At 45.7% G+C, this 23,300-nt stretch overlaps 1 protein-coding gene across 1 annotated transcript; it reads left to right on the top strand.

Moving 5' to 3' along the window:
- Nucleotides 1-736: 736 nt before the first annotated feature.
- Nucleotides 737-18,485, top strand: NLE1 (notchless homolog 1). Its single transcript, XM_056865230.1, has 12 exons — nt 737-871; nt 2,228-2,445; nt 3,660-3,739; nt 3,857-3,933; nt 5,923-6,020; nt 8,019-8,211; nt 10,429-10,564; nt 12,335-12,381; nt 13,012-13,214; nt 13,441-13,600; nt 15,365-15,435; nt 18,473-18,485. The coding sequence occupies exons 1-12, from the start codon at nt 737-739 to the stop codon at nt 18,483-18,485; spliced, it is 1,431 nt and encodes a 476-aa protein (XP_056721208.1).
- Nucleotides 18,486-23,300: the final 4,815 nt, after the last annotated feature.

The raw sequence follows: 23,300 nt of genomic DNA, 5'->3' as shown, positions 1-23,300 counted from the left end.
CTGGGTTGGTTTCCCCACTCCTACACGTGAAGCCAGCTGGGGGATCTTGGGCTAGTCACAGCTCTCTTAGAGCTCTCTCAGCCCCACCTACCTCACAAGGTGTCTGTTGTGAGGAGGGGAAGGGAAGGTGATTGTAAGCCAGTTTATTTTTTAAGGAAGAAAGAGAAAAAGTTGTCATATAAAAACCAACTCCCACTCCTCTTCTTCTTCCTTGCAAGTAGAAAACTAGGGCAACAAGGCTTAGCTTTCGTCCTTGGTGCACTTTTTAAAAAATTGCTGGATGTTCCCCCCCCCCCAACACACACACACATGGAGAGCATTTAAAAGCTGTACTTGCAGTCTGAAGGGGATGTAGCCTATTCTACTAACCTAGGTTTCTGCAGCTTCATTTTATTGCCTCGGAGAAAAGAGAATAAGGAATGTATGGTCTCTCCCCCCTCGTTGTCTTTTGGGGGGGGGCAGTGGTGAAGATGGGAGCAATGGACCTTGCTGTGGTGGGAGGGCAGGGAAGGAAGAAACCTAGTTTGGCTGGGAAATGTTAACCATGAGGCTGGGAAAGAAGGAGGACTGATGTGGGGAAGGGGAAGGATTGCGGGGTCCAATTTCCTACAAAAGGTTATGGGGGCAGAAGATGACATAGAGGCAGAAGTTGGTCTATTCCTCCGTGAGCAAGAAGCCCACTTTGTATTTGCAGATACATATTTCTGTGCCGGTCAGAATCCACAAAACTAGCATGATGAAGGCAGACATTGAGCGGTTGCTGATCCAGTTCCAAGATGAAGCAGGCACCATTCTGGGGTCCCCTTTCGACGTGCCCATCGACATCTCGCCTGAAAAACTGCAGCTGGTCTGCAATGCCCTTCTGGATGAGGTATATGCCCTCCTGGGTGCTGAGATTCCTTCTGGATGGTTAGATTTCTTTTTAATTTGGAGCCCCAAAGCAGTGAACAGTACAATATTTTAAAAGAAGAATCCAGTTTAAAAATAATTTTTTAAAAGCACCCCAAGTAAAAGCATTGAAGTCAAAAATCAAAATACAATCCCGGGTTTGATTCCCCACTCCTCCACATGAAACCTGCTGGGTGACCTTGGGCTAGTCACAGTTCTCTCAGAACTCTCTCAGCCCCACCTACCTCACAGGGTGTCTGTTGTGGGGAGGGGAAGGGAAGACTATTGTAAGCGGCTTTGAGACTCCTTAAAAGGTACAGAGAACGCGGGATATAAAAACCAACTCTTCTTCTATGTATAATGGCAAATACTGCTAGTGCTGCCTCTCGCTGAAATTACCGCAAAGGTTTTCTGCAGTACAAATACACCCAACTAGTTTTAGAAGGCTTATAAGGATGGTGCTGCTGTCGGCTCTGGTGGGAGGGGAGTTTGGGGGCAGTAACTGAAAATGTCCTGTTGTGGGGCCCCAACTAACCTTGCCCCTGGTGACTGTCAGCCGTGATTTTTATATAAATCCTCCATGTTCAGCAGCAGTGAATCTGAGTACGGGATGATGTGGAGCATGTGAGAAGGGAGGGGTGTTTCTACTGTGTGCTACTGTTGGGTTTTCCCCAAGGCATCTGGCTCCTGTTTCCAATGCTTGATAATCTGATCCAGTAAACCAGGTCTTTGGTATGCATCTCTCAAATGCAGAGGCTTTCTTTCAGGGAAGGTAAAATTAAACTAAAGGTGATCAGCTTTAACCATGAGCTGTGCTTTAGCTTTTCTACATATGCTGTATCCATATTGGCCCCCCCAAAAAGAAAAACCAGAAACATAAAACGTTTCTCGTAACCTGGACCAACCCCCACTCCTCTGTATGGTTACAATCCTATCCAATTTTATCCATGGTTAGGATCGGGCAGTAATTTGAGAGCTGTGTTTAAACAGTATTGGGGTTCAATTAATGTCATCAGCAAGGAGTAGAATCTCTTAAACCCCTTTTTAGAGTTACAATGGGGGTCATTAGAGATCCCAGATATTGTTCATATATAACTTTACACATGTGCACAACTGTGATGGCTGTCAAATCTTTCCCACTGGCTTGTTAGTTTTTTAAAGAAGGCTATGACCATTTGAGTTTGACCCCATACATTTAGGGATTGTTATTTTGGGATCAATGATCATCAGAGGCCCATGGCTCCACATCCTCTGCCTTTTTCTGCTTCTTTGTTTGGAGTAGTGTCTGAAAAATCTCACCCTAAAACCCCTGAACGTTTGTCCTCTCCCCACCCACAAGGAGGAGCCCGTCCCCTTGGCCTTCTATGTGCAAGACTCAGAAATCGTTGCTTCCTTGGAGAAGACGCTGGCTGAGCAGAATCTGGAAACTGAGAAGGTGGTGGAGATCGTCTACCAGCCCCAGGCTGTGTTCAGGGTGCGGGCTGTCACGCGCTGCACCAGCTCCCTGGAGGGGCACAGCGAGGCCGTCATCTCAGTCGCCTTCAGCCCCACTGGGAAGTAAGTGGCGATGGTGGTGGAGTGGGCACGGATGGGTGGAGCACACCAGGTTGGAAAGGAGGAAACTGCTTTGGTTATGTGGTTTTTAACACTGTACAAGCCTACCACTGAGATATTGTGGGTTCGCTTCCAGACCTACTCAATAAACCGAATATCGCCATAAAGTTATTCACACAATTTTTTTTGTTTCCCAGTGCATATAAAAGTTATCTTTACACTACTATACTGTAGGCTATTAAGTGTGAAATAGCATTATGTTTACACTGTACTGTAGTCTATTAAGTGTGAAATAGTGTTATGTCTAAAATATATATATACTGTAATAATAAAGAAAAAGTTTGAAATATTGCAAGAATCACCAATATGTGACGCAGAGACACTAAGTGGGCACATGCTGTCGGGAAAATGGTGCTGATAGACTTGTTCAAAAACGCAATATATGTGAAGTGCAGTAAAGCAAAGTTGCCGTGATGTCTTGAGCACAGACGAGCCATGTGCTTCTTGTTTTCAGACAAGGAAGGGGAAGGGCCTGACACCTGGAAATACGGGGCTTTTCTTTATAAAAAAACAGCAAAAAGCAAGTTTTTAGCCCTAAGGGGTTGCAGGGGTGGGAAAAACAAGTAACGCCTCTTTCTCCCTCCTCCTTTTCTTCTGTCTTCCCCAATTCCACTGTGGTGCAGCCCACTGATGGGTTTTCAAGGCAAGAGACTAACAATGGTGGTTTGCCATTGCCTGCCTCTGTGTAGCAATCCCAGGCATCCTTGGTAGTTTCCCATTCAAGTACTAACCAGGGCTGACTCTGCTTAGCTTCTGAGATCTGATGAGATCAGGCTAGCCTGAGCATCCATTCCTTAGCAACAACAAAATAAATTAAAGTAAAGCCAGGCTTTGTGGTGGTGCCCAGCTGCTCCTCTTCCGAAAGAGCCAGCGTGGTGTAGTGGTTAAGAGCGGTGTTTTGGAGCAGTGGACTCTGATCTGGAGAACCGGGTTTGACACCCCACTCCTCCACATGAGCGGCGGAGGATAATCTGGTGAACTGGATTTGTTTCCCCACTCCTACACACGAAGCCAGCTGGGTGACCTTGGGCAAGTCATTCTCAGCCTCACCTACCTCACAGGGTGTCTATTGTGGGGAGAGGGAAGAAGATTGGTTTGATTCTTCCCTGAGTGGTAGAGAAAGCCGGCATATAAAAACCAACTTTTCTTCTCTTCAGGTACTTGGCCAGTGGCTCCGGTGACACAACCGTGCGCTTCTGGGATCTCAGCACTGAGACCCCACACTTCACAGCCAAGGGTGAGTTTGGAGGAGGTTTGGGGGAAAAACGCATTCTGGGCATTTTGGTTGGCAGCTGCTGTGCATGCATGTCAATGGGGGCCCTCTTGACTCCTCCTGTCTTTTGTGTGTCGCCAGGTCACCGTCACTGGGTTCTCAGCATTGCCTGGTCACCCGATGGCAAAAAACTGGCCTCTGGGTGCAAGAACGGCCAGGTAAGAGAGCGGCCTTCGGCTGGACCTGTGCTTTGTGGCTGCCAGCTAGGTGGGGAGGGGTCGTGGCTCAGTGGTAGAGCATCTGCTCGGCATGTAGAAGGTCCCCGGTTCAATCCCTGGCATCTCCAGTTAAAGGGGCTAGACAAGTAGGTGATGTGAAAGACCCCTGCCTGAGACCCTGGAGAGCTGCTGCAGGTCAGAGTAGGCAATGCTGCCTTTGATGGACCAAGGGTCTGATTCAGTATAAGGCAGCTTCATGTGTTCATGTGTCTTCTCTGTTTTTTTTTAATGTAAGTTTTTATTCATTTTTAAAACACATAACATACAAACATAATCAAAAAAAGAAATACATACAATGCATTGTGAAACATGTACCTAAACCACAGGGTAAACATAAGCAAACATTACTACCTTCTTGCCCGCTACCTTGTTCTACTATTATTACTTTCTATCATGAATTTTACTGCTTTTTATTAGAAAATTAACAGCTTTTCCCTTTAATGTCTATCACAAAGTGTAAATACTTTGACATGATTGAACTTTGACATGACTGAAATACTTTGACATTATTGATTCATTCTAAGTGTTATGTAATATAAACTTTTTAATTATTCTATTCTATCCAATTACTATGTATTGAATTAATCATTCTTTTCAAATTATACAAAATTTACTCAACATGCTTTAAATAACTTCCAGTTTTTTTAAAACTCTTCAGTAGGTTTTCTATTCACATAATTTGTCAGCTTGGCCATTCCTGCATAAGGTGTGGTCTTCTCATAAGCCAAGGGCCTTGGCTCAGCTTTGGAGCATATGAAGAAAGAAAGAGCCTCTGGCCATGTGCAGAGCGCATTTGCCTTGCCACAGCAAACCTGAGGCAGGGCACCTGTGGCTCTCATGTCACTGGGCCCTGGGCCTTCCTTCTGATTGCCTCTGTGCTACAGTCATCTTCATCATTCCTTTATTGGCATACAAACACAGCTCAAAAGGTTACACAAGGAATGGAAAAGTTAAAAGGTGCCCTTTATAAAATGGTTAAAAGGCACTTACATTGAGAAATGCCATTTGTGGGTACTGCCATCTAACTAGCTGTTTGGCGGGCTTTTAAAACAAACTTTTAAAACTGTGCCACCGTCTCCAATATTTGGGGTGAACGATTGTTCAATAAATAGAGAACATTAAAAGAATCTGAGACATTCAGTCTATTTACCATCAGGGGGCTTAGTAGTTCATTACGAGATTCTGTGTAGAAACTGCAATAAAATAAAACATGAGCAACTGTTTCTGTACAACAATTGTCACAAGGGCAGAGCCTATCAGATGGGAATCTGCCTTCGAGTAGCGCAGATGGCAAAACATTAAATCTGGCCAGAGATAATCACTCTACGTTGAGATGGATCACACAGGTGAGATAAGTATGGAGAGGGCTGGTAAACGTCAAAGGGTATCCCTAAATTTAATGGGGAACATGTTTTATTAGCAGCACTATTTAGATCTTGAAGTCCTGTATCTAATAGTCTGTGTTTTATCCTTTGGAAAGCTTCTTCCTCAGTAAGCATAAGCAAGGAGTCAAAATTGAGGCCAATAGATTTAAGGTTGCTCTCAGTATGTTGAAACCTCTTAAAAGCATGTGACTCCATAAGCATATAGTAAATAAGGGAAGAGGGGTCTGCCTTAAAGTGGAGGCGTAACCAGAATTTTAGTGTCAAGAGCCACGCTCTAGTTTCAAGTAGCATTTGGCCAGTTTCCAAGTACAGTGCAGGATATGGGACACAGCAGTGCTATAGTCACGGCTTCCTGTCCCACCCTCTTGTCCCCAAGAACCCCGGGAATTTTTGCTGGTGAGGCTGCTTAGAATTCTAGACATCTCGCCATCTCTCCCCTTCGCATTATGCAGGACACATCTGAGCTTGCAGATGCTTTCTAGCTTCATCGCTTTTTGCGCACAATTCAGCTCTAAACCTCTTTTTCAAAATCGTCTTTGTGCAGATATTGCTCTGGGACCCAGCCACAGGGAGTCAGATCGGCCGGGCGCTGGCAGGACACTCCAAGTGGATCACTTGCTTGTGCTGGGAGCCTCTCCATCTGTAAGTGGGGGCCTCGGCTCCTCCCCGTCTCCCTTCCCCTTGGCCTTTGGGCCGCCTTGGGCAGAACTGGCAGCCGGGGTTTTAAGTGTGTACGCCTAAAGGCCATTGTTAGGGTCCTGCTCTCGGTGCCGTTGCTGTCAGAAGCATGGTGGGTGTGCACCAAGAATGGGTTTTTTCTTTTGTGGCACCAGGCCTTTGCAGTCCACCCGCCGGCTCATGTGGCATCAAATTCACCTACTTTTGGAAGCCAAGAAAAGGCATTTTTTAATTTCATCGTTGTCCTTGTGATGTAATTTATCGTTGTCCTTGTGATGTTTCACTAGGGACATTATTCTTAGCCCCGCATCTCTCTCCCCCCTCCAGCTGCCTTTATGGTGTTCTGTAGTATAAGTTTATTGTTGTAACCACACAGTCATAAAAAGCATAGAATCAAAAGCATAAGCATAAAATACAAATAAACTGTGCAGCTATAAAATACAAAATGCCAAGAGTCGTTACATTCACAACAAAACCTCAAACTACAGTTTAACCAAGTATCTATCAAGGTTAGTGAGTAAAAAAAATAATTTCTGGTGATAAGGCAAAAATAGCCACCTGACAACTGACATAAGGAAAAACTCAGTATGGTGTCCTGTAATAGTTTCTGTTTTGATCTGCTGGGTTAGACTGGATTACTGCCTCTGCTGCTGCCAGTGAAATTTTACCTGCCATCCTAGAGTGTTCATTTGTTTTGCTGTTGCGGGTGGCTTTGTTGCGTTTTCATTGTTTTTGGAAGCCACCTTAGATGTGGTGCATGGACAAAAATTCCGTGAAGTGCCTTCAAGTTGCAACCTACTTATGAGGACCCCCATGAAGTTCTACTTCATGGAGCTTCCAGGGCAAGTGACTAACAGAGGTGGTTTGCCATTGGCTGCCTCTGTAGAGCAACCCTGGACTTCCTTGGTGTTCTCCCATCCAAGTGCTGACCTTGCTTAGCTTCCAAGATCTGAAACGTTTGGGCTCATCTGGGCTATTTAGGATGCTACATTTAAAAATACATATGAATATTAGTGTAAGGATGTATCACTGGCCACCAAGATCAAGTTAATTCATTCCATCGTGTTCCCTATTACTATGTATGGGTGTGAAAGCTGGACATTGAAGAAAGCTGATAGGAAGAAAATAGATTCCTTTGAAATGTGTTGGAGGAGAGTGTAACAGATACCATGGACCACCAAAAAAACAAATCAGTGGGTTATAGATCAAATCAGGCCTGAACTGACCTTAGAAGCTAAAATTACTAAATTGAGGCTATCTTATTTTGGTCACATTATGAGAAGACAAGAGTCACTAGAAAAGACAGTCATGCTCGGAAAAGTTGAGGGCAGCAGGAAAAGAGGAAGACCCAACAAGAGATGGATTGACTCAATAAAGGAAACCACAGCCCTCAGTTTGCAAGATCTGAGCAAGGCTGTCAAAGATAGGACATTTTGGAGGACGTTGATTCATTGGGTCGCCATGAGTCGGAAGCGACTTGACGGCACTTAACACACACACTCACACATGAATATTTTAAATAAATAAGAGTCCAAAAATCAATAAGACAGTTTTCAAATCTAAGGTTGTGTCTGTGCAACGATTTGGCGCAAATAAGGAAAATCGGGAGTGTAATATTGGGTGCGCGATTCAGTTCCTGGAGAATCTTCTATTTCATTGTTTTTATTTTAAGAAATACAAACAAGCTTCTGATCCATATTGTTGTAAAGATCTGCTTGAAAGAGTGTGAGCGACGTCTCTTGAAGTCTCAGAAGCATCGGGAAGAGTTTAATAAGCCTTCCTGGATTTCAGTTCCGTGAATAGCTCCACTCCCTTCTTCCCAAACTAAGAAATGTGTTCAGTTTGCATAACCTATACAGATTTCAGAATTCAGCTTTTCTTAGTGCAGAATTTAGTTTGCCTGGGTGAAGAACTTAAAATTTTCAGTGCAGGGCGTTACAGCTTTCCCATCTGCCTCCCCAGGAACCCAGAATGTCGATACCTGGCCAGCTCCTCCAAGGATGGGAGTGTTCGCATCTGGGACACGGTCATGGGCCGCTGTGACAAGATCCTGACTGGCCACACGCAGTCTGTGACCTGCATCAAGTGGGGTGGAGATGGCTTGCTGTTCTCCGCCTCACAGGATCGGACTATCAAAGTCTGGAGGACCCAGGATGTAAGTGAGGGATGGTGGAGGACCAGCGTTGGGTTGGCATCTGGAGGAGGAAGTGAGCCTCCATTCCATGCCAGCCATAATTAGACGAGGAATAGAGAATAAAACTGCTGCTGTCATACTGCCCTTGTACAAATCTATGGTGAGACCACACTTGGAATACTGTGTACAGATCTGGTCACCACATCTAAAAAATGATATTGCAGAGCTTAAGAAGATGCAGAAAAGAGCAATCAAAATGATCAGGGGGCTGGAGCAACTGCAGTTCAAATGATTAGGACTGTTTGGCTTGGAAAGAAGGTGGTTAAGGGGAGATATGATAGAGGTCTATAAAATTATGCATGGTATGGAGAGAGTGGACAGGGAGAAGCTTTTCTCCCTCTCTCATAAAACCAGAATACAGGGTCATCTGCTGAAGCTGGAGGGTGAGAGAGTCAACACAGATAAAAGGAAATATTTCTTCACACAATGCATAGCTATATGGTAGAACTCCCTGCCCCAGGATGTGGTGATGGCTGCCAACTTGGAAGGCTTTAAGAGGGGAGTAGACATGTTCATGGAGGAGAGGGGCTATTCATGGCTACTAGTAAAAATGGATACTAGTCATGATGCATACCTGTTCTCTCCCGGATTGGAGGAGCATGTTTTAGAACACAGGGAGGATGGTGCTGCTGCAGTTGTCTTGTTTGTGGTCTTCCTGGAGCCACCTGGTTGGCCACTGTGTGAACAGACTGCTGGACCTGATGGGCCTCAGTCTGATCCAGCATGGCTTTTCTTATGTCCTAATGTCCTTTCAAGGGCTGTTGGGCCAGCTTTTCCAATTTCCTCCTTGTACATATGAGCCAATGTGTAGTAGTGGTTCAAATCCCCACTAGTCCAAGAAACTCACTGGGATCTTGGGCCTGTTACTCTCTCAGTGCAATCCAGTGCAGAGTTACTCCAATCTAAGCCCATTGAAATGAATAGGCGTAGATTGGAGTAACTCTCCTTAGGATTGCACTCAACCTCTTTCCTCTATTTCAGCTTTGCCTACCTCAAAAGGTTATCATGATAAAATGAAGGAAGGGCAAACCACATATGTCACCTTGAGTTTGGGAGGGAAAGGTGGGATAAAAATGTGATATTTGTGTACTTGCCAAGATTGGGGTTTCTGGAGTGGCCCTCCGGGGCATTTAATCCTGAACTCTCACAGACTTCGTCTACATGACCAAGAGAGAGCAGTTCTCTCTGACTCTCCTTTGGCAGCCTGTCATATATTTCTATGGTCACCTTAGCCCTGAGGTAGAATCCCGCTTCTGTTTGCATGAACCGTTTTCTTATCTCGGGCTGAAAGAGGTGTTTTCCAGGTGTCCCAAAATAGTAATGGGAGGAATGCAGGTTCCTTGCATACTTGTTGGAATTTCTGAGTCAGTTACCCCTCAGTTACACCAGCAACTCAGCGGCTGAGATTTGTGGGTCACTTTAAGGGAAACGAATCATGCCTCCTGCTTTCTGTATAAGAACCGCCAGTTCTTTGAGTGCACCTCTCATTGACCTGAGATCCCCGCTTTCTCCTCAAAGCAGATGTCCGTGACTGCTGGTGAGCCTGAAGAGGGGGATCCTGACAGGCTGAGGCCTGTCACCTTTCTCCCCGTTGTTTATTGTTGTTACAACCAATGGCCAGCATAAAATTACAAATAATCCAGGTACATATATGCCGTTAAGTGAAGAGAATAAAATAAAATATCCTAAAATAGACAAGTTAACATACATTTATCATCATATGGGGGGGGGGAGAAGAAGAAGAAAAACCTTGGTTCACCCATCACTCATCATCTGCTGCATCACAAATTATATGTCCCCTTCTGTTTTGAGCATTCCTTTTGGTAATAGCCTTCCAACAAAATTTGGCTACATCAAGCAGAAGTGGAATAATTAAACTCTCTTTGGTTATAGATTGATGTAAAAGGCCAAATCGTTGTAACCAGGGTTCAATTGTGGATCTTCTAAATTCCAAATAAAATTCACAGTGTAATAAAATGTGTGACAGGGACTCTTCCGCACCCGCTGTACATAAGCATTTTCTCAGTTCTCTGGGTTGATTTAAGAATCTACCCAGGAGAACAGCTGAGGGAAGGGCATCAAATCGGGCTCTAGAGAATGCCCATCTCAATTGAGGTGTTGTAATGTTGAAGAGATATGGGGCCATGGCTTTTACCTTTCTCCCCTTTCTCTCTCCAGGGAGTTCTCTGCCGCAACCTTCAGGGCCACGGGCACTGGGTGAACACCATGGCTCTCAGCACGGATTACGTTCTCCGCACCGGGGCGTTTGAGCCAGCTGAAGCCTCCATCAACCCCCAGGATGTGACCGGATCCTGTAAGCAAATCTACTGCCCTCTGTGGCTTCTCCCTCTCTTTCCACTGCTATTCCAGATTCGCTGTTTACGCCAGTCTCAACGTGTGTCCCTGGTGTTTGTGTGTGTGGAGTTGATTCCATTAAGTGTCTTTCAATCTTCAGCTGTTGATGTGAGTGTTTGGCAGCTCTGTGTTTTTTTGCATGAGTGTATAGTTTCCAGTTTTATCACTGCACCACACAATGGCAGAAATTAGCATTGGGCATGGAATTTTAGCACATTCTGTGAAATTCAGCTTTTGGTGAAGAAAAACCCTGGTTCTAGGTCTGCTCCTCCTAGTAGAATATCAGATTCAGGTAGCTGGCTCAAGGTTGACTCCGCCTTCCATCCTTCCGAGGTCGGTAAAATGAGTACCCAGCTTGCTGAGGGTAAAGGGAAGATGACTGGGGAAGTCACTGGCAAACCACCCCGTAAACATAGTTTGTCTAACAAACGTCGTGATGTGACATCACCCTATGGGTCAGGAATGACCCGGTGCTTGCACAGGGGACTACCTTTACCTTTAAGCTGATTTGCGCTAATTTGTATTCCCCCCCCCCCTGCTGTTTCCCTCCCCACACACAATTTATCATTGTTTTAACATGGTAGTTGGGAGCAGATGAGCTAGTAAAAAAAATCATAGTTTCGCCAACAAAAAGACACGGAAATAAAGTATTAACAGTTATTTCCCAGTTACTATAAGGATGAATCCAGTAACGAAATACATAATTAATAAGGAGTAAAAATATTAACAATGGCTACCTCATAATTTACCACAGAGGAAAATCCAATCATAGCTTTTATACAGAGGAAGGTGGAAGAAGGTTGAGTCTATTTGACCACAAGAATATTATAAAATTGCCAGTGATCAATAAAGTGCAAAACACACAAGGTTTGGATGGCTTTGCAGCCCACAAATCTAGCTTATCTGTCAACTTTCTTTTTTTTAATCTATCAACTTTCATCAGTGCCCCTAAACTCTTTCAGCTTTGACAGGGCGATTTTCCCTTAAAAACTTTGTACACCCAGTTTTAATCGCAAAAGGGATGGGATTAGAGACTATTGCAGAATTTCATCTTTAATTATAATAAAAATACCTTTTCAGCGCAGAGTATACCTGGTTCTCACAGTTCTGTTAGTTCTGGTGATGGCTGCCGACTTGGAAGGCGTTAAGAGGGGAGTGGACATGTCCATGGAGGAGAGGGGCTATCCATGGCTACTGGTCCAAATGGATAGTAGTCATGCTGCATATCTACTCTCTCCAGGATCAGAGGAGCATGCCTGTTATATTAGGTGCTGTAGAACACAGGCAGGATAATGCTGCTGCAGTTGTCAGCTCAGTTTCAGTCACCTTTATTGGCATGATAGTTGTCTTGTTTTGTGGGCTTCCTAGAGGCACCTGGTTGGCCATTGTGTGAACAGATGCTGGACTTGATGGACCTTGGTCTGATCCAGCAGGGCTTTTCTTATGTTCTTATGAATACTAGTCATGATACCTATTCTCTCCAGGATCAGAGGAGTATGCCTATTATATGAGGTGCTATGGAACGCAGGCAGGATAGTGCTGCTGCAGTCATCTTGTTTGTGGGCTCCCTAGAGGTACCTGGTTGGCCACTGTGTGAACAGACTGCTGGACTTGATGGTCCTGGGTCTGATCCAGCAGGGCTTTTCTTATGTTCTTAAAAACAGCTCTAGCTGCCTTGGGGGTGTTTAAGTTCCTAACCTTACCTCTCTTTTTTTTTTTAACCCCACAGTAGCAGAGATAAAGCAGAAAGCTCTACAGAGGTACAACCAAGTCAGGGTAAGTTTTCCCCAGGAAACCTTTGCTTCCTTTTCTCCTGGACAAAAAACCTACCTGCCAGGCTTTAAACTTCCTAGCCAATACCTTGAACTAATCCTTTTTTTTTTTAATGCTTACTTCTTCCAAGGAGCTCATGGTGGCCCTCTGGCTTCCTATGCCTCCAAAACAATAACAAATATTTTAAAGAGCCCATGTTGGATAGTGATTAAAGTGTCGGGCTAGGATCTGAGAGAGCCAGGTTCAAATCCCCACTAACGCCATGGAAACTTGCTGGTTGACCTTGGGCAAGTCACAGACTCTCAGACTCACCCACCTCACAGGGTGTCTGTTGTGGGGAGGGGAAGGTGATTGAAGGCCGGTTTGATTCTTCCTTAAGTGGTAGAGAAAGTCGGCATATAAAACCAACTCTTCTTCTTCTGCTGCTTGGGTAGGTCTTGTGGAGCAACTGGTTGATTATGGTGTGAAACAGACTCCCATGCCAGGCACCTCATTTTGATGTGGCTCACACCACAGAAGCATCTCCCAGGATAATTGTGTCAGTCTTTAAGTTGCTGGAGGAATCTTTTCTGCTTCTGTACCTAAATCACCCGGCCTCAGTGATAGCGGATGGCTTGGTGTCTCTATCTGCAGGGCCAAGGGCCGGAAAGGCTGGTCTCGGGATCAGACGACTTCACCCTCTTTCTCTGGGCCCCTGCAGAGGACAAAAAGGCTCTGCAGCGGATGACAGGGCACCAGGCGCTGATCAACCAGGTCCTCTTCTCGCCCGACACCCGCGTCGTCGCCAGTGCGTCCTTTGACAAGTCCGTCAAGTTGTGGGACGGGAAGACTGGAAAGTAATTTGAAACCTAAGAGAATTCTCAGTGAGAGATGTTGACCCTTTCAGCTTCTATTAAAAACCAAGTTTCAAGACCACATAAAAGGGGATGTGGGAGAGCGGAAAATAACACCGCCTTCATGTGTGGTGTGGCCAGGTGGGGAGGGGAAGGGGGGCTTAGGCCAGTTAATGCCTTTGGGTCCTGTCTGATTTTGCCAGCTGTATGATTCCAAAATTCTCCTCAGGTTCTTGACCTCACTGCGAGGGCACGTCTCTGCGGTATACCAGATTGCCTGGTCAGCCGACAGCCGCCTCCTGGTCAGCGGGAGCAGCGACAGCACCCTCAAAGTGTGGGACGCCAAGACCCGGAAACTGGCCGTTGATCTTCCTGGCCATGCAGATGAGGTAAGGGTCCCCCACCTAACCTCACCACCACTCATTGCTGCCCATCCTCTGGGATTGGCAAAATAGGGACAGGATTCTTCCCAAGAGCCGCCAGTTGCTGCCCCTTAGGAGAAGGGGTCTGTTTGAGAGGCAGGCTGTCTACAGGGTGGGAGGCTAGATTTTATTTAGCTTGTCTAAAGACAGTTGGGGCCATAGCTACTGCTACATTACAAGAAACAATAAATCTGTTAGTAAAGCTGGAATGTGTCCAGAGGAGGGCAACAAAGATGGTGAGGGGTCTGGAGACCAAGTCCTATGAGGAAAGGTTGAAGGAGCTGGGTATGTTTAGCCTGGAGAGGAGAAGACTGAGAGGGGATATGATAACCATCTTCAAGTACTTGAAGGGCTGTCACATAGAGGAAGGTGCTGAGTTGTTTTCTGTTGCCCCAGAAGGTTGGACCAGAACCAATGGGTTGAAATTAAATCAAAAGAGTTTCCGTCTAGACATTAGGAAAATTTTTCTAACAGAGTGGTTCCTCAGTGGAACTGGCTTCCTCGGGAGGTGGTGAGCTCTCCTTCCCTGGAGGTTTTTAAGCAGAGGCTAGATGGCCGTCTGTCAGCAATGCTGATTCTATGACCTTAAGCAGATAATGAGAGGGAGGGCATCTTGGCCATCTTCTAGGCATGAGGTAGGGGTCACTGGGTGTGTGTGGGGGGGAGGTAGTTATGAATTTCCGGCATTGTGCAGGGGGTTGTACTAGATGACCCTGGTGATCCCTTCCAGCTCTATGATTCTATGAAATCTAATAAAGTCAAGTTCAAATCCCCATTTAGTTTCCTATTAAATCTAGTACTGGCATACCTAGTTTTATTGCACTTCACTTTATTGCGCAGATATTGTGTTTTTGGGCAAGTCTATCACCACCATTTTTCCAAAAGCATGTGTTCACTTCCTGTCTCTGTCACATTTTGGTAATTCTCACAATATTTCCAACCTTTTCATTATTATTACAGTACATTGTTTATTTTTTAGACATAATGCTATTTCACATTTAATAGACTACAGTAAAGTGTAAACCTAACTTTTATATGTACTGGGAAACCAAAATATTTGTGTGACTTGCTTTATTGCGATAGCCGCTTTATTGCGGTGGTCTGGAACGGAGCCCACAATATCTCTGAGGTATGCTTGTATGCTGTTGAATGTGTACCAAACCAACCTACTTCTCTTGGGTGGGGGCTGCTGAGCCCCATGACCAAAGAGAAGTGTAACCTGCAGTAACATGCAAGCATTTAGATACTGGATGTACACATGAATACATGAAGTTGCCTTATCCTGAACCAGACCTTTGGTCCATCAAAGTCAATATTGTCTACTCAGACTGGCAGCGGCTCTCCAGGGTCCCAGGCAGGGGTCTTTCATATCACCTACTTGCCTGGTCCCTTTAACTGGAGATACCGGGGATTGAACCAGGGACCTTCTTCCTGCCAAACAGATGATCTACCACTGAGCTATGGCCCTTTCTTTCCTTTATTCAGCCTAAATTGTGTGTGTTTGTTTTTGGCACCTTGATCTTCATCTTCTATTTCCAAACACCATTCAGCTTCCCAGGACAGATGTAGTATTTGCGTACTGGAAAATTTGTCATTGTTTTTCCTAAATGCAAGTTTCTGGTCCTCAATAGCCATTTGAAGTGTATGTTGTCAATTACAAGCCCACCAGGTTAAGCTGTTGAAACCCCCAAGTGCAAGTAATCTTCGGTCTTAATGTTGTTCTGTTCACAGGTGTATGCAGTAGACTGGAGTCCCGATGGCCAGCGGGTGGCAAGCGGAGGCAAAGATAAATGCCTACGGATGTAAGTCTTTTGGTTTTGCATGGGATGCGGGACCGAAATACCACAGATGCCTCTGAGGGTCTTCCCATTCTTCCGCTCCCCTTCCTTGGAGTTGTGGGTGGGGTTTTGTGGTACAGAGCTGCCTGTGGCTCTTAGCAGGATAACCTAAAAGGGAGGGGGGCCAAGGAGGCTACAGTTTTCAGCTTTTCAGGAAGAAATTTAGAGAGGAGGAAGAGGCACAAGGGGGATAGACTTTATAGGCCATAGAGTTGGAAGGGGCCATACAGGCCATCTAGTTGAACCCCCTGCTTAATGCAGGATCAGCCTTGAGCATCCCTGACAAGTGCTTGTGCAGCCTCTCCTTAAAGACTGCCAGTGAGGGGGAGCTCGCCACCTCCCTAGGCAGCCAATTCCACTGTCAAACAACTCTTACTGTAAAAAAATTTTTCCTAATATCCAGCCGGTACCTTTCCACCTGCAATTTAAACCCTTCAAATACTTAGAGCAATCCTGTCCCCCCTCAACCGCCTCTTCTCCTGACAAAACATTCCCAACTCCCTCAGCCTTTCCTCGCAGGGCTTGGTCTCCAGGCCCCTGATCATCCTCGTCGCTCTCCTCTGCACCCGCTCACTTCTGTCCACATCCTTTCTGAAGTGAGGCCTCCAGAACTGCACACAATAGTCCAGTTTTGGCCTGACCAATGCAGTGTACAGCAGAACTGTGACATCTTGCGATTTGGATGTCATACCTCTCTTGATGCACCCCAAGATCACATTAGCTTTTTTTGTTGCTGCGTCACACTGGCTGCTCATATTTAGCTTACGGTCCACCCGTATCCCAAGATCTTGTTCACACACACTGCTGCCCAGAAGTGAGTGGGAGAGGGTAAGGCAGAGGTCCCCAACCTTTTTGGGCTTGTGGGCACCTTTAGAGTTTTGACACAGCGTGGTGTGCTCAGCCGCAAAATGGCTGCCACAGCTTACTTTCAATCCCATTGTGAAGATCCTTGTGCTGTAACGGTGGATGCTGCCAGTGCAACATTGTAAAAAAACTGCAGTCAGTCAAACCTCCCTATGTCCATTCAGAAGCCTCTGCCCACTTTCTAAAACCACTTCGCGGGCACCAAGAAAGGTGTCTGCAGGCACCACGTTGGGGATCCCTGCACTAAGGGCTGAACAGGAGCAAACTGAGGTATGTCTAACAAGGACTCGCGCTTAGTGTGTCTGGGATGGCCTTCCCCCCCTTTTCTTTGGCATTCCTGATTCTTTTATGCCACTTAAACAGTTTTGATGGTAATAATTTTATCATTATTGGGGGGGTTTGACTGCCGTTTCATCTTGAGCATAGAGTCATAGAATCATAGAGTTGGAAGGGACCACCAGGGTCATTTAGTCCAACCCCCTGCACAATGCAGGAAATTCACAATTTACCTCCCCCCCACACACACACCCAGTGACCCCTACTCCGCACCCAGAAGATGGCCAAGATGCCCTCCCTCTCATCATCTGCTTAAGGTCATAGAATCAGCATTGCTGACAGACGGCCATCTAGCCTCTGCTTAAAAACCTCCAGGGAAGTAGAGCTCACCACCTCCCGAGGAAGCCTGTTCCACTGGGGAACCGCTCTGTTAGAAAATTCTTCCTAATGTCTACGGAAACTCTTTTGATTTAATTTCAACCCGTTGGTTCTGGTCCAACCTTCTGGGGCAACAGAAAATAACTTGGCAAGATGAATCCACATCAGAAAAAGATTTGATAGAATCGTGACAGTCTTCTTGGTAAAATCCCTGGTATGCATTTAAGCTTCAGTAAAAAGGAAGATTTGTAGGGAAGGGGGGGGCACATCGGTGTTCTAAGGAGGGAATTCAGGCCTAAAGGACAGCCGCAGGAGAGAATGTCTATTATAATAAACTGGTACTGATGTATCTTCACATCATTTCTCTTTGTCTATTTGTAATCCACAAAGGGCCCTGACCTGGATGGCCCAGGCTAGCCTGATCTCGTCAGATTTCAGAAGCTAAGCAGGGTCGGCCCTGGTTAGTATTTGGATGGGAGACCACCAAGGAATACCAGGGTTGCTGTGCAGAGGAAGGCACTGGCAAACCACCTCTGTTAGTCTCTGGCCATGAAAACCCCAAAAGGGGTCGCCATAAGTCAGCTGCGACTTGAAGGCACTTTACACACACAATGCACAAAGGCAGTAATTATAATATATGTAATTATGTTACAAAGTTTAACATGCCTGTTTTAATCCACACACAAATATTTGTGTCTTCAATCTAAATTTTATACAAAATATAACTGTGTGTAATAAACTTGGCTGGACTCCCACCTCCTCAGGAAAGCAGGAAAACGCTTAAAAGAAACACATTCCCTCCCCAGAGATGACCAGCGTGGTGAAGTGACTAGAATGTCAAACTGGGACTCGGGAGACCCATATCCAAATCCTCCCTCAGCCAGGAAGCCCACTGTGTGACCTTGGGCCAGTAATTCTCTCTCAGCTTAACCTACCTTGCAGGGATGTTGAGAGGATGAACTCGAAGAGGGGAGATCCATATAGGTTGCCCTGAGCTGCTCTGTGGAAGAGGGAAGATAGAAAAACCAGCCTGCTGAGGGCTGAGCCTGCTCCAGAAGAGACAGTGTGTCTAGGGGGGAATTAGCCTTTTCAGTCCCCTTAGAGTTTATAGAGAGGGAGATTTTTTTTTGGGGGGGGGGTTGTCCAGATTGCCCTCTTCCTTAATTTCCTTGCAGGCACGCAGCTTGTTTATATTTATTTTTAAAAATAACAGATTAACAATTTGCAGCATCAACTAAAAAAAAAGGAAGAAGAAGATCTCTCAGAGAGGCCGGCGTTTCTACCTAACAGTCAGCAACGGATGTTTTTGGTGACAGGAAATTAATTCATCATATTTGACTAAAAGGAAATAGTAAAAGGAATAGTCTGTCTTTTTAACCTGATTGGTCCAAAAGGGAAATTTTGTCTCAGTGCCGTATTAGCAACTTCAGAGTTTATGAAATGACAATCCATTTTTAAACTGTTTTTCTGTCCTTTACAACAGATGGAGGAGATAGTCGGGCCAGAAGAGACCGCTGAGAGACGACTCATTTGTTCTTTTGCTCACCGTGCACCCTTCGGGCCTTCCTTCCTTCATTTTAACGAAGAAGGGCTGTTTTAATTAAAGAACCCAAGGCGCCTTCCTGTATCCAAACCAAGGAAGAATCCTCCACACTTCTCAGCACGTTGAATCTGGTTTTGGAGGGTGCTTTTTCTGTGGCCTTTCCCTATTCTTGCAGTTTCATGTCTGGTTGTGGAACCCTCTTGCCTGTGCTGCCTGCCCGGCTGCAGTACAACGGCTAAGAGCAGCAAGAGGTCCCCCGTTCAAATCCTGCCTGGCTTGTTAATTCACAAGGCGAATTAGGCAAGGTCCAGTTCACTCAGCCTGGGCCCCCTACCCATGCTGGGGAGATACTGTGGGCTTACCTTGCCAGGTGCTTGTAGAAGGTACAGAGAGAAAGTACACAAAAGGCTTTGGGCGCCCAAGAGAGTCCTATAAAAAGCTGATTTCCCCCATGACGATGGTCTGAGGCAAAGAAAAGCACTCTGCGTCAGCTCAAAGACACCTGAATCTTGATAGTGGGGAGAGAGTTTAGGGCAGATAAAGTCCTGGGGGGCCTCTCCCCCACGCAACCTGGACTAAGCCCCCTCCTCCCCTTGTTGGGGCTTGCATAGAGAAGGCTGTGGGCGCTTTCACACATACTGAATAATGCACTTTGCAGCTGGATTTTAGTGTGTGAAATGGCAAAATCCACTTGCAAATAATCGTTACAGTGCATTGAAAGCGGAATGAAAGTGCATTGTTGAGCATGTGTGAAAGCGTCCTAAGTGTTTTCCGCTTTCCCTGACCAAAGGGGGGCTGCATGTTATCTCCCTGCCTAGCAGAATGTCCTCATCTGATCCTCCTAATCAACAGGGAAAGGGAGCTTTTTTTCCTGTTTTCCATTTTAAACAAAAAGCAGAATGATTGGCTGGCTCAAGGGAGTTATTGAAGCGGGACATCTCTGAAAACACTCGCTAGGGTTTACCAGCGTTGCCAAGGACATTCAGAATAATCTTTGGCTTGGACCAGAGGTCATCTGGTACCGCATCCTGTGATCAACCACAGCCAGCATCTGCAGAGTGAGCCATAAATGCAGGCCCCCACACCCCAGGCCTTCTGCCCAAGATTTATCATTCCGAGGTAGAGTGCCTCTGTGCATGGGGGGTCCATTTAGCTACATGAGTATCTGTCTGATCCCTTCCAGCAGCTGCACAGAATGGTGGATAGAATATTGCATCTAACTGGGAAATACCAGGCTTCACATTCCCACCAGCTGGCTAGCACTGGGATAACAGTAACTTTAAGACAATTTGCTTCCGCTCCCAGGAAGAAGCAAAAGCCACAACCTGTCTGGCTAAAAAAGTAGGCCCACACCTGGATCAAAAGGCCTCTTTTGTCTTTGGGTTCAGGGCAAGCGCATCAGTTTTTAATGACTTTTAATTTCTCTTTAAATTAAGGGTACAATAAAATATAAAGATTTTAAAATATTTATAACTAGCCATTGCTATACTTCTCTATCAATCTGGTAAATCATGTGTGTTTGCTTTTAAAGCTACCTACCCACATGAGTATTGCTATGTCTTGTGGCAGTGTGTTCCGTAGGTTTGCTATGTGGAAAAATACTCCTTGCTTCAATCCTACTGCTTCGGGTGACTTCTGGTTTCAAGTATTATGAGCGAGGGAGAAAAATGTTCTGTAAAACTCAGAAGTTTCATAAACCCTTATCCTATCCCCACCTTTTTTCCTAAATTAAAAATCCCCAAATGCTTGTACTTTACCCAGCAGTCTTTTCAGGAAGGGTGAGGGGGAAATTGTCCACATAGCTTGCAAAGCTATGATGTTGACAGTAGAGATGAGAATTATAAATCTTTTTTGCCCAAACAATGATCAGGTCCTACCCTGCTTAGTTGCCCTCTCAAATGTATTTATCTGCTTGTAACTGCCAGTTCTTCTAACCTAAAGAGCTTCCTGGCAAATCAATTTCTTTTCTCATTTTCCCTTTTGTGGCATCTGTACACAGATTGTATGTCCGTACATGGTAACTTCTGAACAGGTTCAGAGGGTGGCCATTTTGGTCTGCAGTAAAACAGTTAGATTTAAGTCCAGTAGCACCTTAGATTCCTTTGAAATGTAGTGTTGGAGAAGAGTTTTGCAGATACCGTGGACCGCCAAAAAGAAAACCCGTGGTTTCTGGATCAAATCAAGCCTGAACTCTCCCTAGAAGCGAAAATGATGAAACTGAGGCGATCATGGGTCACATAACGAGAAGACAAGAAGCACTGGAGAAGACATTGATGCGAGGAAAAGTTGAGGGCAGAAGGAAAAGAGGAAGACCCAATATGAGATGGACTGACTCAACCAAGGAAGCCATGGCCCTCAGTTTGCAAGACGTGAGCAAGGCTATTAAGGATAGGATGTTTTGGAGGGCAATGATTCATAGGGTCACCATGAGTTGGAAGCGACTTGACGGAACTTAACACACATACCCCTCCTAAAATGGATGCAGTCTCCACAAATTAGCTTCCCGTACAGCTCTCTCTCCAGGATTGGTACCCACCAAATAATTCGCCTGCTCCATTTGTGGATTAATGTATTGACAGGTTTGTGACACACACGCACCCCGGCCAGGGCTAACTACTCTGTGAGTGATAACCCAGCTTTCTCTGGGAAACCTCTAATTGTCCCCCACAGGCCCCTGTCTTCCATCGTGAAGAACTCGTTTTTTAAAAATGTCACCTTGGCCTGCTGAGCGCAGAAGAGGCCATTTTTCATCCCCCTCCGGGTAGGTGCGGTGCAGGCAGTTTTCCCCTGGCACCATTAAGAATTGGTTTTTATACCCTGTTTTTTCCTCTACCTTTAAGGAGACTCAAACCAGCTTACAATCGCCTTCCCTCCCCACAACAGACACCTTGTGAGGTAGGTGGGACTGAGAGAGTTCTGAGAGAACTGCGACTAGCCCAAGGTCGCCCAGCTGGCTTCATGTGGAGGAGTGGGGCAACCAACCCGGTTCTCCAGATTAGAGTACACTGCTCTTAACCACAGTACCATGCTGGCTCCCGATGTAATACCTTTTATTAGGTCAAGCCATTTTTGAGTTCAGCATACCTCTTCAGTGTTTCCTGATTCATATTATACTTCTTTCCTAAAACAGCACTGACATGTCAGGGAATGAAAGGCTAGGCATTTAAGATTAAAACCCAATCTCAATGGTAGGAGTTTAATTGCAAGAAAGAAGTAGATTTGGTTTTTCTATGCCGATATTCTCTACCTCTTAAGGAAGAATCAAACTAGCTTACAATCACCCTCCCCACAACAGACACCCTGTGAGGTAGGTGGGGCTGAGAGAGCTCTAAGAGACCTGTGACTAGCCCAAGGTCACCCAGCTGGCTTCATGTGCAGGAGTGGGGAAACAAATCCAGCTCTCCAGATTAGCGTCTGCCACTCGTGTGGAGGAGCGGGGAATCAAACCCAGTTCTCCAGATCAGAATCCACCGCTCCAAACCACTGCTCTTAACTACTTCACCACGCTGGCTCTCATTCTTTCATTGAAACTTCAATTAAAACAAAAGGAGGGGTTGATATATTTAGAGAAAATTTGGCTCCAAGGGTTTGGGGAAAGGATGTGGCTTGCCCTTTTGGCTATGGAGGGGGGTCACTTATCCTGATTTCTGCCACATTGGGGGAGCAAGTCTCTGGGCTGCTTGAGCTGCGGTCATTCCTCAGGGTCTCCCTGGTTACAAGCCCTTTTCCTTCATACAATTGCATGGAATGAAGGGCAGGAGTTACTACTGAGAAAGCCGGGACCCAGCCAAGGTATTTTGGTCCTGATGTAGTAGATTATAACCTCATTTTTCAGTATCCCATCTGTAAAATGGGCATGGGGCTGTGATAAAAGCCTTGCTTGGGACTCCAGAGCTCTAAGGGTCTGACCCTGCGCATGCTGTGTTGGGAGTAAACCCCACTGAACCTAGAGGGATTTTGAGCAAGGCTGCCTAGGATTGGGCTGTTCGGACAGTTAGATGGTTTGCGTTCTTCAAGTGCCTTGTGGATGTGTTACAATAATCTCATATGTGTTTCTCTTAGCACACCTGGGTTTTTAAAATATGTAGGCTGGTCCTGCTGAGAGAGAGGAAGTGCAAGCAAGCGGCCGGTGTTTTGCAGCAGCTGAAAGGTAGCTAGGTCACATTATCATCCCAAATTGCACAGGAAGCACGGCAGAACACATTCCACCCTCCCCATTTCTCATTCTTGTCCTGAATGCCACTGTATTACCTTTCTCTCCGTCTTGAATGCAGCAATGCTTTCAGCTGATTGGGTGATTTGCTTTCTGTACCCTATGGTACGCTGCAAGATAAACCTTTTAAAATATGGGGGGATTGGCTAAGCTTCCCTGATGTCAGAGAAGGGTGGGGCTGGCAGAGATGCTTGCTGAATTGCTCTGGTTCTAGAGCAGGGGGTCCCAACCTTTGTTAGCCTGTGGGCAATTTTGAGAGGCGAGTCCCGCCCCAGAACGGCTGCCAAAGGAGGTGGGGCCATACACAGCACCTCTCTTTACTTTGCAGAAGGATCACAGAAGGGGAAAGGAGGAGAAATAAAGGAAATCTTAACAGGAGGAAGGGAGAAAGGGATTCTCTTAGTAGGAAAGATGATCTCAGCAGGAAAGCCTGAAGGGGGAATGGAACCAGAAACCTGGATGCTTACTCATTCTCTTGATCCTCCGGTGGCTACTGTTGCTATTTAATTCATGGAAAACCTTCATTTGAAAGAGGGCAGGCCGTAACAAGCTCTA

The sequence above is a fragment of the Euleptes europaea genome, chromosome 19 (genome assembly GCF_029931775.1).
Source record: "Euleptes europaea isolate rEulEur1 chromosome 19, rEulEur1.hap1, whole genome shotgun sequence".
Lineage (NCBI taxonomy): Eukaryota > Metazoa > Chordata > Lepidosauria > Squamata > Sphaerodactylidae > Euleptes > Euleptes europaea.
Note: the sequence above shows the minus strand (reverse complement) of the source record. Positions and strands in the feature narration are given on the sequence as shown.

What these genes read in the sequence shown, in the direction of transcription:
- NLE1 (XM_056865230.1), top strand. Translation starts at nt 737, where the DNA reads ATGAAGGCAGACATTGAGCGGTTGCTGATCCAGTTCCAAGATGAAGCA. An exon ending in CTGGGTGCAAGAACGGCCAG is followed by an intron (nt 3,934 to 5,922) that starts GTAAGAGAGCGG and finishes GTCTTTGTGCAG; the next exon opens with ATATTGCTCTGGGACCCAGC. An exon ending in AAGTCTGGAGGACCCAGGAT is followed by an intron (nt 8,212 to 10,428) that starts GTAAGTGAGGGA and finishes TTCTCTCTCCAG; the next exon opens with GGAGTTCTCTGCCGCAACCT.